The sequence below is a fragment of the Bufo gargarizans genome, unplaced genomic scaffold, assembly GCF_014858855.1.
Source record: "Bufo gargarizans isolate SCDJY-AF-19 unplaced genomic scaffold, ASM1485885v1 original_scaffold_1772_pilon, whole genome shotgun sequence".
In the NCBI taxonomy this organism is placed as follows: Eukaryota; Metazoa; Chordata; class Amphibia; order Anura; family Bufonidae; genus Bufo; species Bufo gargarizans.
The window spans coordinates 209,263-226,669 of NW_025334508.1; the positions used below are offsets into that span (position 1 = coordinate 209,263).

Below are 17,407 nucleotides of genomic sequence, written 5' to 3' on the forward strand. Positions count from 1 at the left end.
CTGCATGATCACGTAGTGACGTCATAGTCACCACGGAACATGCTGAGAGTGCGCAGTGACGTCATTACGCTTAGCGCAGGTCTTTTTCAATCACGAGAGGAGTGTACTGCCTCTACACAAGCATTGATCCCATTGATAGGCTGTATGTTTTTTTTGTTTTTTTTTTACAGTGATTTGTTACGAATTAATTCATCAAATCGATTTTCTAGTAAAACTTCGGCAAAGCTGATGAATCAAATTTTTCAAAACATCGCTCGTCTCTAGCCAAAGCATACTTTGGGAGGTTTTTCTAGAATACGTGTTAAACGTAAAGCAAATACAAAGTGCAACCAGAGCCCTAAGAAAAAGGTGTAACCTACCTGTACGGCTCGCCATTTTTAATGAACTGATCCTGCTCCTTGCTACTTGCACTTGCTCGCAGTTCTTTTACAATCACTCTTGCCACGCTGTTGTCTCTCAAGATCTCGCCCAACAGTACCTGAGAAGTACAGCGGAGATGAGCTCAAGATGTAGCACGAAGCACATAAAAAGGAAGGTATGAACATCCTAACCAACGGGGACAGCCATAACAGAAGCCTGGGGAAGTGACACCCGCTCAGCTTTGATCAGTACGCTGCTTCTAAACTTAAAATCTCCACACCCCAGAGCCATTTCTTGATTATGTGAGGGAACTGAGATTTCTTCATCCAATTCTGCAGCTTAATATTAATACTTGATTACATTATATATATATATATGTAAAATCCTATACAGCATCCTAGCATTTCTCAAAAGGACTGAACGCAGCCTGCTATACGGTTTGCAGCGCAAGCTAGGGTAATTTGGAGCGCCCCGGGAGCCGCACGGACTAAGTATACCGCTCCCCCGCTCCTACTATGGCAACAAGGACTTTAATAGCGTCCTGATGCCATAGTAACACTGAACGCATTTTGAAGACCAATCAGTCTTCAAATGCTTTCAGTACACTTGCGTTTTTCCGGATCCGGCGTGTAATTCCGGCAAGTGGAGTACACGCCGGATCCGGACAACGCAAGTGTGAAAGAGGCCTTAGGCTACTTTCACACTAGCGTTTTTCTTTTCCGGCACCGAGTTCCGTCAAAAGGGCTCAATGCCAGAAAAGAACTGATCAGTTTTATCCCCATGCATTCTGAATGGAGAGCAGTCCATTCAGGATGCATCAGGATGTCTTCAGTTCAGTCATTTTGAATGATCAGGCAAAAGAGAAAACCGTATACGGTTTTATATCCGGCGAAAAAATAACTGAACACTTGCCTGAATGCTGGATCCGGCATTTTTTTTCCATAGGAATGTATTAGTGCCGAATCCGGCATTCAAAATGCTGGAATGCCAGATCAGTCCTTCCGAAAGCTGTAAAAAAAAAAAATATATATATTGCCGGATCCGTTTTGCCAGATGACACCAGAGACTGGTTCAGCATTTCAATGCATTTTTTTTAACTGATCAGGCATATATTTTTTTCAAGACTGATCAGTCTTACAAATGCCATAAGTTGGCATACGTTTTGCCAGATCCGGCAGGCAGTTCCAGCTTGCCGGATGACTCTGCCGCAAGTGTGAAAGTAGCCTAATAAAGTATTTTTTGGATTTGCAGCCTGTTTAGTCTCAGTCCCTTTTTGTGTAGGTATATCTATTGTATACCGAGTAGGTTTTGATCAGGGTCTGTTACAGTGCCCAGTACTATTTCTGGGCTGATATTTGATATTGATGTTTTGTAACCTGCGTTTGCTAATCTTCATTTTAAAAATGGTAGCAAACCCCTTCAGGATAGGTGCACACAATGGATTTTATCACAACAAATCTGGCGTTGGATTGAGCGGCATACCACTGGTAATTGCGCAGCAAAATCCACGTGAGTTAGGTTACTTTCAAACTAGTGGTTTTTGCGGATCAGTCATGGAACTGCAAAAATGCTTCCGTTCCAATAATACAACCACATGCATCCGTCATGAACGGATCCGGTTGTATTAGGTCTTCGATAGCCATGACGGATCAGTCAAGAACTCAATTGAAAGTCAATGGGGGACGGATCAGTTTTCTATCGTGTCCACACCACATCAGACAGAAAAACACCGCTTGCAGCGTTATTCTGTCCGCGATGGGAGCGCAACCAAACGGTACGGAATGCATTTTGGTGCACTCAGTTTCGTTCAGTTCTGTTTTGTCCCACTGACAATGAATGGGGACAAAACTAAAGCGTTGTCTTCCGCTATTGAGACCCTATAACAGATCTCAATAGCAGAACTGAAGATGCTAGTGTGAAAGTAACCTAACATGTAGATCTTGCTTTACATTTAACCCCTTAACACTGAAAAGGATGACATTTTGGCAAAAATACAAAGCAGACAATGACATGGTGCCGATCTAAAGGGAATGTGTCATAAGAAAATGGGCAATTGTTTAAATTTTTTTTTTTTTTTTTTAAAGAGTCTTTAGGGATATCTTTCATTTTCCACATTACCATCTTTATATAAAAAAACAAAATCCAGCGGTTTTCACACTGACCACTAATTGGTCTGTACAGATCACTTTACTGCAGTTAAACACTTCCATTATTATAAGGCCTCATGCACATGACTTTTAAGGTCCGCAAAAACGGGGTCCGTAGGTCCGTGTCAGTTTTTTCTTCCGTGGGTCTTCCTTGATTTTTGGAGGATCCACGGACATGAAGAAAAAAAAAAATCGTTTTGGTGTCCGCCTGGCCGTGCGGACCCAAACAGATCCTAACAATGCAAGTCAATGGGACGGATCCGTTTTACATTGACACAATATGGTGCAGTTGCAAACGGATCCGTCCCCCATTGACTTTCAATGTAAAGTCAGGAGTCCCTATTATACCATCAGATCGGAGTTTTCTCCAATCCGATGGTATATTTTAACTTGAAGCATCCCCATCACCATGGGAACGCCTCTATGTTAGAATATACCATCGGATTTGAGTTACATCGTGAAAACTCATATCTGACAGTATATTCTAACACAGAGGCGTTCCCATGATGATGGGGACGCTTCAAGTTAGAATATACTACGAACTGTGTACATGACTGCCCCCTGCTGCCTGGCAGCACCCGATCTCTTACAGGGGGCTGTGATCCGCACAATTAACCCCTCAGGTGCCGCACCTCCCTCCCCAGTTTGAATATTATTGGTTGCCAGTGTGCGGCCCCCCCTCCCTCTATTGTATTATCATTGGTGGCCAGTGTGCGGGCCCCCCCCCCCCCCTCCCTCTATTGTATTATCATTGGTGGCCAGTGTGCGGCCTCCTCTCTCCTCCCCCCCCCCCCCCCCCCATCATTGGTGGCAGCGGAGAGTTCCGATCGGAGTCCCAGTTTAATCGCTATGGCTCCGATCGGTAACCATGGCAACCAGGACGCTACTGCAGTCCTGGTTGCCATGGTTACTTAGCAATATTAGAAGCATCATACTTACCTGCTGCGCTGTCTGTGACAGGCCGGGAGCTCCTCCTACTGGTAAGTGACAGGTCTGTGTGGCGCATTGCTTAATGATCTGTCACTTACCAGTAGGAGGAGCTCCCGGCCGGTCACAGACAGCGCAGCAGGTAAGTATGATGAGTCTAATATTGCCAAGTAACCATGGCAACCAGGACTGCAGTAGCGTCCTGGTTGCCATGGTTACCGATCGGAGCCCCAGCGATTAAACTGGGACTCAGATCGGAATTCTCCGCTGCCACCAATGCAATGATTGGAGAGGGGGGGGGGGGGGGGGGGCGGGGGGCGCACACTGGCCAACAATGATAATACAATAGAGGGAGGGAGGTCAATAGAGGTCATATTTTTTTGACGGACAGGATACACGGATCACGAGGCGGATGACAAACTGTGCATTTTCCGAGTTTTCAACTGACCCATTGAAAGTCAATGGGTCCGCAGAAGATCACGGAAAACGGAACAACGGCCACGGGTGCAGACAACGGTCGTGTGCATAAGGCCTAATACAAATGGCTGGATCTGTTCTGAAAGGAATCAGGTTGTATTATATAAAAAATTAAGGCTACTTTCACACTCACGTTTGGTGCGGATCAGTCATGGATCTGCACAGACGGATCCGCACTGATAATATAACCGTCTGCATCCGTTCAGAATGGAGCAGTTTGTGTTATCTTTAACATTGTCAAAACGTATCAATTTTGAACACCATTGAAAATCAATGGGGGGCAGGTCCATTTTCTATTGTGTCAGTGAAAAACGGATCCATCCCAATTGACTTAGGTTACTTTCACACTAGCGTTCATGGGTCCGTTCGTGAGCTCCGTTTGAAGGATCTCACGAGCGGACCCAAACGCCTCCGTCCAGCCCTGATGCAGTCTGAATGGACGCGGATCCGCTCAGACTGCATCAGTCTGGCGGCGTTCAGCCTCCGCTCCGCTCGCCTCCGCACGGACAGGCGGACAGCTGAACGCTGCTTGCAGCGTTCGGGTGTCCGCCTGGCCGTGCGGAGGCGAGCGGATCCGTTCAGACTTACAATGTAAGTCAATGGGAACGGATCCGCTTGAAGATGTCACCATATGGCTCAATCTTCAAGCGGATCCGTCCCCCATTGACTTTACATTGAAAGTCTGAACGGATCCGCTCAGGCTACTTGCGCACTTGCGAAATTTTTCTGAGTTCTTAATGCAGACGGATCCGTACTGAACGGAGCCTCCGTCTGCATTAATATGATCGGATCCGTTCAGAACGGATCCGATCAAGCGCAAGTGTGAAAGTAGCCTTACATTGTGTGTCATGACGGATCCGTTTGGCTCTGCATCAGTAGGCAAGCAGCATTTTGGTGTCCGCCTCCAGAGTGGAATGGAGACTCAACTGATGCATTCTGAGCGGATCCTTATCCATTCAGGATGCATTAGGGCAAAACTGATCCGTTTTGGACCGCTTGTGAGAGCCCTGGACGGATCTCACAAACTGAAACCAAAACGTCAGTCTTAAAGTAGCCTAAGAAACCGGATACAGCACTAAAACCAATGCTAGTCAATGGGCACCGAATCAGTTTACTCCGTTCTGGTGTGTTCAGTTTTGTCCCCATTGACAATGAATGGGGACAAAACTGTCTTGCTGCGGTTTTCAAAGCCCGTGCAATAACGGGGGACATTTATCAAAACTGGTGCAAGGGAAAACTGGCTTAGTTGCCTATAGCAACCAGATTCCACTTTTCATTTTCCAAAGAAACTCAAAAATATTATTAGGTGGAATCTGGTTGCTATGGGCAACTAAGCCAGTTTTCCCTCGCACCAGTTTTGATAAAACTGCCCCAGGGTCATTTCCTACATTTACCAGTGCAGAAATGGATTCCAATATAAGAGGAAATAAAAATCCTACCTTGCCAAACGAGCCATTAGCAATCTCCTGAATGTAGCTCAGGCTGTGGCGGGCAATCTGGAACTTTGACGCATCTAGAGGAATGACAAAATGCACGACACTTAGATACATATATGAGACACGTCCAGAGCAAACAGCGGCTCGGTGCAAACTAGGCGGATACATATAATTTGCCTGCATTTAAAAAGGTTGCTGGGTGTGTGGGAGAATAACGGAATGAAGAAAATGTGGGGTATGCAGCACAGAGCACAACAGGCCTCATTTCTAAACACTGAAAGAAGGTGGTTAATTATGCTTTCAGCATGATCGTATAGTAGCAGTTCAGTCCTGGAATGAGGGGGCAAACCATCTTATGATGTGGTTCTCCATACCACGGAATATTTTTTACAGAGCAAATAAAAATATATATATATGGCTAGCTCAGCTGAATGTAATGATACCTTTCACTGCTTCATTCTGGAGAAACAGTTCTTTTAATGTATATGCAACTAAGCAATTAAAGGGAGTCTTTCACCTAATCTGAGCGTTTTAGACCGCTCAGATCAGGTTATAGACTCTTAACCCTCATTACGATCATACCTTTGTCTTATGTGTCCCTCGCCCAGATAATGAAAATACTTTAAACTTATGCAAATTACCTTCTGAAGGTGCCCAGGGGCAGCGTTACTGGGCGATGTGCCCAGAAAAACACACCTCCAGCCGGCGGACGTCACGAGCGGCACCAGAGGACGGCGGGCTGGGAACTGGCCCGCACCTGCGCACTGCTCTGCCCATTATGGGCAGATAAACAGCTTTTCATATTGCGCATGCGCCGGCCAACTAAAGACAGCCGGCCGGCGCATGCGCAATATGAAAGGATGTTCCTCTGCCCATAATGGGCAGAGCAGTGCGCAGGTGCGGGCCAGTTCCCAGCCCGCTGTCCTCTGGTGCCGCTCGTGACGTCCGCCGGCTGGAGGTGTGTTTTTCTGGGCACATCTCCCAGTAACGCCGCCCCTGGGCACCTTCAGAAGGTAATTTGCATAAGTTTAAAAAGTATTATTTTCATTATCTGGGCGAGGGACACATAAGACAAAGGTATGATCGTAATGAGGGTTAGAGAGTCTATAACCTGATCTGAGCGGTCTAAAACGCTCAGATTAGGTGAAAGACTCCCTTTAAGTGCACCGAGGGCGGGCCAAAGCCACTTCCCCCTACTGAATTGGCCAGGTCCCTGTCATCTTGCCTGCCCCGTCAATAAAGGAAAGGGAGGTACTAGCAGAGAAAGCAGGAGGTGCAAGAGTGCACAGAGTGGCTTGGCTCAGCCCTTGGTGCACTTAACTGCTCATCTGCATATGGAATTAAAGTGCTGCTTCTCCTAATTGCTAAGGCAGCCGTTACATGTTCAGTTGTTTCATGCAGGAGCACATTTAAAAAAATATATATATATATATCTAAAAAAAGTGAAGAAAAAAAAATGTCTTAATACTTTTTCTCCGTTTATGATCCACGCCTGATTTTGGCTTCAAAAAGCCTGAATGTTTGTCAGCACCCTACGTATTTCTCTCTATGTCTGTTCCGGTTTTATTTGCAGCTCGTATGCGGAACCATTGACTTCAATGCGGCTGCAAAAAAAAATGGAAGTGACTCAGTGTGCATTCCATTTCTGTATGTTCACATGACCATTACACAAAAAAGAGACTAAAAAGTCTTGTCGCCATTTGTAAATTCAAAGTCGCATTGGCGACCATTTTGGTTGCCATCTGGAGCCCTGTGGATACCAGCTGTGTGTTTCTTATGCCCCTAACAGAACAGTCCTCTGTTTGCCTATAATACAGACAATAACAGGACATATTCTATTTTTTTGCGGAACAGACATGCAGACACAGAATGCACAAAGTCAATTCAGTTTATGGCCCCATTGAAGTGAAAGATTCTGCATACGGGCAGCAAAAAAGACCAGGACAAAAAAAAAAAAAAAAGTTTGTGTGCATGAGCCCTAAATATACTTCTCACATTTCATTTACAACCAACACAACTCGATCCGGAAATGCGGACCCCCACTTCTGGGTCCGCATTTCCGTTCCCTAAAAAAATAGAACATGCGTTATTCTTGTCCGCAATTGCAGACAATAGGGATATTCTGTTAGTGCAGGCAACGTGCGGCCCGCAAAATGCGGAATGCACATTACCAGTGTCTGTTTTGCGGATCCGCAAAACACACACAGGGATGTGTGAATGGACCCTGAAAGGGCCCTTTACACAGGCAGAGAACCCACCAGATAATCGCTAATAAGCAATCATAGGAATACTCGTTAACAATTATCTGGCGGTGTAAAGGTGCTGCCAATTAACTGATGAATGGTAATCACATCATTCATGCGGTCACCTAAATAGTTTGCAGACAGCAGATCGTGCCGTCTAAACAGCATCTGCTGCCAGCAAATAATGAGTCATTATGGGGACAAGCAGTGGTATTCGCCATCACTACTCACCATACTGTGGAGGAGATCGCTGCATGCAAACGCAATTCTCTCCTCCACTGACGGCGACTGCTGATAAGGAACGCTTCCTTTGTGACAACCGCCTGCTGCATCATTCCATCTAAAGAGATCTTAAAAGGGGTTGTCTGGGCTTTTTCATATTGATGCCCTATCCTCAGGATAGTTAATCAATATCAGATCACCAGGGGTCTGACACCCGGCACCCCCGCCGATCAGCTGTTTAAGGAGATGTCGCACGCTGAGCGCAGTCTCCCTTTTTTCTTCCTGCTCTGCCGCTGTTGTACCATAGACATACAGCAGCAAACAGGAAGAGATAAGGCACGTGCACACTGCATGTGCCGTCTCCTCAAACAGCTACCTGGCGGGGGAGCCGGACCCCTCTGATCTGATATTTACTACCTATCCTGAGGATGTCATCAATAGAAGAAGCCCAGACAACCTCTTTAAAGAGCGCTCTGGGTTTCAAGAGTGCAAGAAAAAAAAAAAAAAAAAAAGCAATCACTGGTGATCTTCAGAGTCTCCCGGAGTCGATATAACCCAGCTCTAATCAAGTCAGCAAGGACTGGATGGGATTAGACTTGACAAATGTCATACTTCATAAAGAAAACCCTTCACTTTCTTATGATGAGCGAGAAAAACAACTGCAGACTGAAAATCTAAACTGGGTCATCCGTATTTCCATGCTACAGTGAAAACAGAATCTTATGGTTACTTTGTATCCACCTTTATAATCCTGTTTCAACAGACACAAACTTTGATGAAACTAACATATCAGGGCATTGCTCAAACCCTGTAGATCTGCCAGCAAACACAGGCTGCTGCTGCAGGACAATACTTAGGGCTGTTTCACACGAGCGGATGCCGTGCGTGACATCCTCTCCGTGAATGACAGCCAAGACCCGATGCGGATAGCAGAAGCACGGAGCATTAACATGACTGATAATGCTCTGTGCCTCTCTGTGATCTCTTTACTACGAAATCAGTGAGATAAAGTTGTCACTGTGATTTCGTAGTAAAGAGATCACAGAGAGGCACGGAGCGTTATCAGTCATGTTACTGCTCCGTGCTTCTGCAGTCCGCATCGGGTCTTGGCTGTAATTCACGGAGCGGATGTCACGCACGGCATCTGCTCGTGTGAAACAGCCCTTAGGGGTTACCCAAGACTAAAAAAAAGGCCCCCATATGGCCGGGCCCCTCACACTGAATCTACTTACCTGGCTCCCCCGCGCCGCTTCTGGTCCCCAAAACGCTGCTTCTCCCTGCGGCAATGGCAGGCAGGGAAGAGGACAAGCCTCCCTAGTGTCACCAGCGATGCTAGGGAGGCTCCTGCCACCCCCGATGTTTTCATCTGGACACGGGGAGAAGCTGCAGCGGTGGTCTGGGGACCAGGAGCGGCGCAGGGAGCCAGGTAAGTAGATTTAGTGTAAAGGGCCCACCATATGGAGGGAGGGCATTTTTTTGTCTCAAATAACCCCTTTAATAGTGGTATCAAATAATCATCTAGCACATGACAATGTCTTTCTAAAAAAGCTAGACCCAGCCCTGTACCTCACATGGATCCAGAGATCTCCACATTCACTGCTCTACTAGATTTATATCAAGCTGGCAGCTCAAGGGGAGTGTCCTTTATGCTGCTGCTCAGTGGGCAGTGTCCATGCTCTCCCCATCACAGCTCAGGGAGCGTGTCCATGCTCTCCCTATCACAGCTCAGGAGGCAGTTGTAGGATGAAACTGAGAATGTGCGGCCATCTCAGTGAGCAGGACAAAGATCAGTAAAAAAAATAAAATAAATGCAGGTGGCGCTGTACAGACATTTTATTGAATAACTCAGTGGCTATACTAAATTTTTAATTACATACAATTATTCAGATCCAGGTGCTGGTTTGAAAACTAGAATATTTTTCGTGGGAAAACCCCTTTAACCAATGATGCTGTAAACTAGGATGGCTAAGTGGCCGGAATGTTTTTTTTTTTCCAAAAATGAGGGTCACAATAGAGTTTTTAAAATAAAAAAAACAGCAACTAAACAAACAAATAACTGGCTGAGGCAGATGGCCAGAAATTAGCTGAGTGATAATTTCTTGTGTGGAGAGGGACCAGCAAAGTAAAGACTAGCGGAGACCTTGGAAACTTTGAAACAGGAGCAATGGTGATCAGGGAGGTAAGTAACACTTTTTTCCTTTTATGACGGCATGGCGGTGTTTTAGTCGGCATTTTACATTAGTATTGGCTAGCCAAGATCAGGAAAGGAACATAAACAAGGAGATTATGATGGAAAGATCTGCACCTCTCCCACGTTTCAGAGAACTACTGGTTTTGGCTTACAAAGAAGGATGCAAAACACAGTGCAGAAAAAAAAAAAAAAAAAAAGAAGGAACAAATTCCATGTGAACGTGGCCTACACGTTAACGGAAACCCACACAAACAGGGAGAACATACAAATTGCTGGCATTGTCCTCTGTCTCATTCAAATTCAGGGCCCCAGTGCTCAGATGAGCCAAAAGGCTACCCTGGCACATAGAAATCTCTTGTTTTAGCAAATGACACCCACATTCCAGTTTTAAGACCCTACAACCTGTCTCCCGACAGCAGATATTGGGGGAATAAAAGACTCAGCTAAATTTCAACATGACTGATCCTTTGCCCTGCGGAGATAAGCCGCTGTCAGAGGCATCAGGGTAGCGGCTTATTACCTGATTCCACTGTTTAATTGGGGAGAAGGGGAGTGTTTAGTCAGCCATTACATCTTATAGCCACATTAAATGCCATTCCTGAAAAAGTTATCCTCCTCCTTCATGGACCTACTAACATAGATCCGAAGAAGCGCGCAAGCGCGAAACAGCCTTCGCAGGATTGCGGTCTGTGTGAAGGTGAAGTCCACCCCAGCCCTATTTTATCCGTACCATCGTGTAAGAATGAAGAAGTTTTGCTACTATGGTGGCGAGTGCCGCCGTCTTTTCTTTATCTACTATACGAAGATTGTATGTACTTCTAACATTGGCTTGTGCACCACAAATGCTGTTTGAAGGACAAGGGTATGTGAACAGCCATCTATCACCATCCGGACATTAGCGGTGCCGCCCCATTCATTTGACTATTTGGACATTAGCAGATCTAAAGACCCTTAACGACCAGGGGTCAGCAACCTTTGCCACTCCAGCTGTTGTGAAACTACAATTCCCAGCATGCTCCATTCATTTCTTTAGGAGCTCTGAGAAGAACATAAGTATGCATGTTGGGAGTTGTAGTTTCACAACAGCTGGAGTGCCGGAGGTTGCCTATTCCTGCTTTAGACAATCAGTTGTTTAAACATTTGTCAAGAGTATCGTATATGGACATTTCCCTCTGTATGATGCTGCCATCTAGCAGCACAAGATTGACTGTGCAACGTATGTAATGTACATGTTGGACTAGCAATGTTGCATGCCACAATATTTTAATGCTCGACCGAATTTAGTTTTAGTGCAATTTGTGCATTTAGAAAAAATAAAATAAAAATTGTAATGGATTATTTCTACAAGGAAAGAGCAGTGCCGTGTGAAGACATGGGTTATGACCACCACTGCAGAGCAGATACAAGATGGCGGGGCATGGGAGCTGCTGCGCATGGGTGCTTATGCACAATCCCGGACAGCGCTTTTTCCTATAGTGTGCAAGCACGACCACCGCTGCTGGATTGTAGGGTGGTCATAACTCCTTGAAAGAGCAGTGTACAATGTGATAGAAAAATAAAATTAACTAACTTTCTCTACATGATAAATGCCATTTGCTAAAGTGAGACAACCCCTTTAGATATAGTTTGTGAGAAAAGAATCAATGTAACCTGCAATTAATGCCTGCAAGGGGCACTTACGCAAAATTATATATACTCTTTCAGCTTATGCAACTCTATAACCTGCTTCCTGACGATTGGACCGCATTTATACTGATAGGCTCGCTTTAATGAGATTGTGGATGAAACGCTTACTAACCTTGAGGAGTCTGCAACTGAGTTGGAACAGACAAAGAGACTGTAGGGACTATTAATGTGAAAACGTCAGCAGGAGACTGGTTGGATGGCGTGTCTTCAGCAGGAGGGGTAAAGTCAATTTCATCGTCAAAATGATCTTCAAACTCCTAAAGGGAAAGTATAGCTTTGTTAAGCAAAGGTGGTGGCGACAAACAGCTGTAGCACTGCTGGAGGCTGCATAATCCTATGACAATGTCAGTGTTACCACATATAGGGAGTATACAGTGGTTCTAGGCTTTTCTTGCTGTCAAGGTAAGTGCAACAATCAAGGAGATTCTACAGTAGGTTTTGCAGTAGGGAATATGATGAGGCAGAGTCGCCCCTTGCTGGGATACAGGCTGCCACTCTGGCATGGTAGCAGTCATACCACAGGAGGACATCAAACATTTGTATCTCTTGCCAAGACATTTCAACTTGGACCCGTAGCTCAGACACGTGGTCAATGGCTGCTGTGCAAGGAAGAGCCGTCACCCCATTCAGCCCCAGATATTCTCGATGGGGGAAACATCTGGCGATCCAGCACGTTGTGTAGCATGGGGAGTGTGGAGATGGGTGTTTTCTTGTTGGCAGCGTGGCCATTAACAATGGAATCCAACAAAATAATGCAGTCCTGATTAGTTTAATTACAGCCCACTGCAGCTTGTATGCCCGCATGGTAATCAACTGCAGTGCGGTCTCACCGCAAATCGCCCACGCCGTGTGGTCGCACACTTATTGGGAATGTAATCACTGGTTCAGGTGAAGTCCTGATTAGACAAGGGCTTCCTCTAACATGAAGTTCTGAGCAGTAGGGCTTTTCTCTGAATTGTTTTGGATGCAAAGACTTATTTCAATAGGGATATGAATGGTGATGGGAAGAGCCCACAGCTCCTGAATATGCTAGACTTCCTTTCAACTAAAAGTTTACATAGTAGGACTGTATACAAAGGCACTCTGGACCTTTGCAATTCTTTTGGTTACTAGCCCTACTGGTCTGTTGTTAATGACTGGACAGTTTTGTTCATAATTAATTGGGGCAGTATTTGGTCACTCTGCTACATGTTTAGACAGCACTCTTATGAGCAGGCAATAGTTTAACACAGTAGTGCCAATCCCTCCAGAGTGAAAATCTGATTTCAGGTCCTCCATATGCTGGTTAACTCAAGGAGAATTTTGGAGCTTAACAATAAAATCAAATTAGTCGGGGGTCATGTATTAACTGCATAGTGTATCACCGCACACAATAATTAAAATAAAACGCCATTATCTAGAGGCAATGGCTCAGAAGATAGAGGAATCATGGAAACTGCAGTCCTTTATATGGTAAATCTGTCCACTGCAAGCTCTGGCAGCATTAAAACAAAGGTGCAGCACAGAGCAGGATAAGATACTGAAAATGAAAAATTACTTCGGCTCACCTTGTGAGCATTCAGACAGGTATTTTTCAATATTCATTAGCTTGCTCAGAAAACCCCTATAATCATCTTTTGCCTCTAGTTATGTACCTATTAAAAGCATAACAAAAAACGGAATTAACAGAGAATACAACCTTATGGTTGTGTTCAGAAGCATTCATTTTGTGTTACATGTAGATTACTCAGCAGATTTCACAGTTTACATTGAAAAGGGTGAAATCACGGCAAAAGATCCATGTTGACGAACTGTTGCTGCTATGTGTGAATGGGGTTTTGAAAGCCTATTCGCATGTATTGTACTGTAGTTTGTTGTGGATTTTCATTATCCTACATTGATTGCTCCACAGGAGTGCCCTGTGATCTTAGAAAAATTACATATCATACAACCTATATTTGCCCTACACCAATGATGGCCAACTGCAGTTGTAGTTTTACCAGAGATGGAGTGCCGGAGGTTAGCCATCACAGCCCTATACCATCCAAATATACATTTCCTGTCCGGACCAACATTTCTTCTGACATTTAACTAGTCCGGGAAGGCTGCAGGGCTGAAAAATGTGTCAATAGTACAGTGAAATCTACTGTGTTTCACTCGGACTGAATGCCAGAAGTCTTCCCTGGAATGTTACCAGACTGGAGACGAAAGCAGAAAAAAAATCCCCAAATCTTAAGAACCTTAACTGCAGCTATTCTCAGTATCTATGATCAGGTATGGGAGCATACGACAGCACAGATTACACAGAGCCTATAATATACTGCAGCTGATTAATTACAGGAAGCAGACCTGAATTACATGCTGGCGGAAGATCTTGCTAAACCAGCAATTCGTGCTTCGACTGTGACCACCGAGACTAGATATTGTTATTTGCATTTCGGTTTCTCGGCTTGCAGGCTGAACTGGTACTGAGCAAGGTGACCTGCATGTACGGAAACCACTTTACAGTGTTTGCTCACTATCTTTATAAAGTGACATGGGTCCAAAGCAGATACCAATCCCCTTGCCTCGCCCAAATAAAAAAAAATCTTGATAAGGCTGAGGCTACATGGCCGTTTTGAGCGACAGGTATTTTGCAATCAATGATTGCAGTGTACAAGTGCAGCCATAGAAATACAGTACACAGGGTTTGCAGCTCGACTTGCACGTTTGCTGCGACCATGACCCCAGAATTGCAATTCTGCTGGATTTTGGGCGATTCTAGGGTTGCAGCAAACATAAAACCTCATTCATTTCTATAGCTGCACTGAGATCCTTGGCAGCGCGAGACACCGAGATCGCCATGTAGCCCAGGCTTCAAAGACCTGAAAAGTCTCACCTTGAAATCTATGTCGTTCTCTTTGCAGCAGGATATACAGCTTATAAGCAGCAGAACCAAAGCCACAAAACTGCAGACAGACAGCAGCACAAGGGACAGAGGGACATCACTGCTTGTAACATCTGAAAGGAAAAAGCAAAATCAGTGTTAGCAGACGCTATGGAACTCAGTTTGAGACATTACACATAATACACATTTCATAGGGTACCTACAACCGAGACTTCTGACAAGGCATTGGGATATTTCAGATGTTTTTATCACTGGGGTTCCAGATGCTGAGGTCCCCCCCCTCCCTCAATTAACATTAAAACCAGGGGGCACAGGTGCTCAAGGCGGTGTTCGGTGGCAAAAGTAGTAGAAGCTGGGCACAGTGGTCAGTTCAGTCAGTGCTTCTGCACCGCCAGGTTTTTAGAAATAAGTGGGGGTCTCAGCACTTGGAACACCATAGATCAAAATCTCAGACAAGTCAGCAATGACAGGTACCCTTTAAGTTTTCAGTTTTTAAAGAATGAAATAAAATTAGCCATAGCACAGAGCAGCATTTTCCTGACCACGGTTTTCTTGAACCTTGGGGTTCTACAGAATCTGGTCAGAGGTTCTCTGGAATATATCGGCGTTGGACCTGCTTGAGGTAGGAATGGGAGAAGGGTATTCATGGGGTCCTTCATGGAGGATATGGTGCAATAGCTCACCGATACCAATTTACTCCTGCACGGAGGAAACATGCAAACTCTAGCAGCTTAGGCCTGGGCAATATTGGCTAATAATCAGGGCCCCAGTGACCAGCCAATAGGGAAAGCATTTATACTTCAAATTAAGGAAAGCTAGCTGGCAATTACAGGGAAGAGATGGTTCCTCCAGATAACCGCCTGCTCATTAGTGGAGGTGAAAGCACTGTATTTCCATGCAGCCATGACCTCTGCTAAATGGGGACGATCCATGGCTACTGGCTGCCATTGCTCATAAGGATTCATTGCTTCTGGGCATCAGATCGCTGTTCACACAGCACGACCTGCTGACCAGAAACCATGATTTAATGTGCTGCATGAAAGTTAATTTCAGGTGTTTTGCTCGTTCAGGTGATCGGCAGCACATTTACGCCGGCAGATTGGGAGCAAGCGTTTGTAGCAAAGTTTGTTCCGATAATCTGCCAGACAGACAATCTAGCTGTGTATATCCATTAGTCAACGTCTTGAAGAGCAGGGGAACATTTAGGCTTCATTCACTAACGCTGGGTTCACACCTAGGCGTTTCTCAAACGCGCGTTTCTATGTGCGTTTTATGCGCGTTTTTTTAATAGTGAACGCGCGTTTGGGTGTTTGACAGCAGTGTTGTCCAAAGAGTCTATGGCCCAAACGCGCGTCAAACGCGCCAAAAAAAGCTCCTGTACTTGTTTGAGCGTCGGGCGTTTTACAGCGCGATCGTACGCGCTGTAAAACGCCCAGGTGAGAACCATTCCCATAGGGAATCATTGGTTCTTGCCTGTTGTGCGTTTTACAGCGCGTAGGAACGCGCTGTAAAACGCTCAGGTGTGAACCCAGCGTTAGAGTTTGTGCACAGATTCTTATGCCGAAACCCATCTCCAACGTCTTCCAATGGGACGCCGCGCAGCTGCCCACAACAACACTGCAGGTTCTTTCTGCACAGATTTCCAGACTGTGCTACGAAAAAAATAAAAATAAGAGGCCTTTCCGTGGGTGTCCGCTCATGGATTAGCCAAACTGAATGAGGCCACATTCAAAATACAAAACTGAAGTGGAAACCAGGTGGGGAAAAAAAAAACCGGAACTTACGCTTAAAGGGCAAGTAGCATTTTGTTTTAAGTTTTAAAAATCTCAGACAACCTCTTTAAAGTCTGAAAAGCAAGAAATTAAAAGGGAATGTATCCCCATGATCCTTAACTATTATCAGGGATACTACAGGAGTAGAACTGCAGATAAGGAGTCTGGATCAATATTTTTCCTTTACCGACTGCCCTCCAATCTCCAGCCATCAGCGCTGAAATGAGTGGTCAGGATTGCAGTGTGCATGCACAGGAGTAGTGGTAAGCAATCTTGTGGTTTCAAATTTGGCGTACAAGGTTCGGGTTATCGAAGAATTGCGTTGTGGATTCCGCTACCACAGACCATATGGTACAACGCAATTCTTAGATAACCCGAACCTTGTAACCACACGTTCGCTGAACACTACACAGGAGTCAGTGCAGCGCAGCAGTCCTGACAATGTATTTCAGTACAGCCCTGGATGCTGACAGCAGGTGAACGGTGCTACATTTGTCACAGGACTATTTGTCACAGTAATGTCATGAGACATATTTTATCATGCTAGAATATGGTGTCACACTGCGATATGACCGTCACAAAAAAACCATCCACAATGGATTTTGTGCAACTATCACATCGTAGTGCGACACCATAGACCAGTGATAGTGAACCTTTTACAGACAGAGTGCCCAAACTGCAACCCAAAACCACTGTATTTATCGCAAAGTGCCAACACGGCAAGTTAACCTGTTTACTACATTCCAATATAGTATATCTTCCATTTACCTATAATAGCCTGCCTACATTCAGTGCGCTGCCTGTGCCGATCGTAGTGCACCCTGCGCTGATGAATGGCAGGAAAAGTCTAAGCACTCTAAGGCATACTTGCACGCCTTACGCCTGGTTCATACTTGAGCATATTTGATACGCGCGTTTTAGTCAGACGCTTTCACAGTGCGTTTTTGGAAATGGGAAACATGCGTCGTACGCGCGTTCTTGTGATTGACCACAGAGATGTCCAATGAAAAACAGAGGTGTTACGAGCGACAATACGCCCCCAAAGAAGCTCCTGTACTTCTTTGGGCGTAGGGCGTTTTA

The 17,407-nt window shown here is 45.2% G+C and overlaps 1 protein-coding gene across 1 annotated transcript in view; it reads right to left on the reverse strand.

The window, feature by feature from the left end:
* Positions 1-17,407, reverse strand: part of LMTK2 (lemur tyrosine kinase 2) — a 75,700-nt gene that overhangs the window by 37,000 nt on the left and 21,293 nt on the right. The window contains exons 2-5 of the mRNA XM_044274469.1: positions 14,547-14,668; positions 11,802-11,946; positions 5,351-5,424; positions 360-478 (exon numbers count right to left, since the gene is read on the reverse strand). Of these exons, the coding sequence (XP_044130404.1) occupies positions 360-478; positions 5,351-5,424; positions 11,802-11,946; positions 14,547-14,668 (460 nt within the window). The remainder of the gene's footprint in view (positions 1-359; positions 479-5,350; positions 5,425-11,801; positions 11,947-14,546; positions 14,669-17,407) is intronic.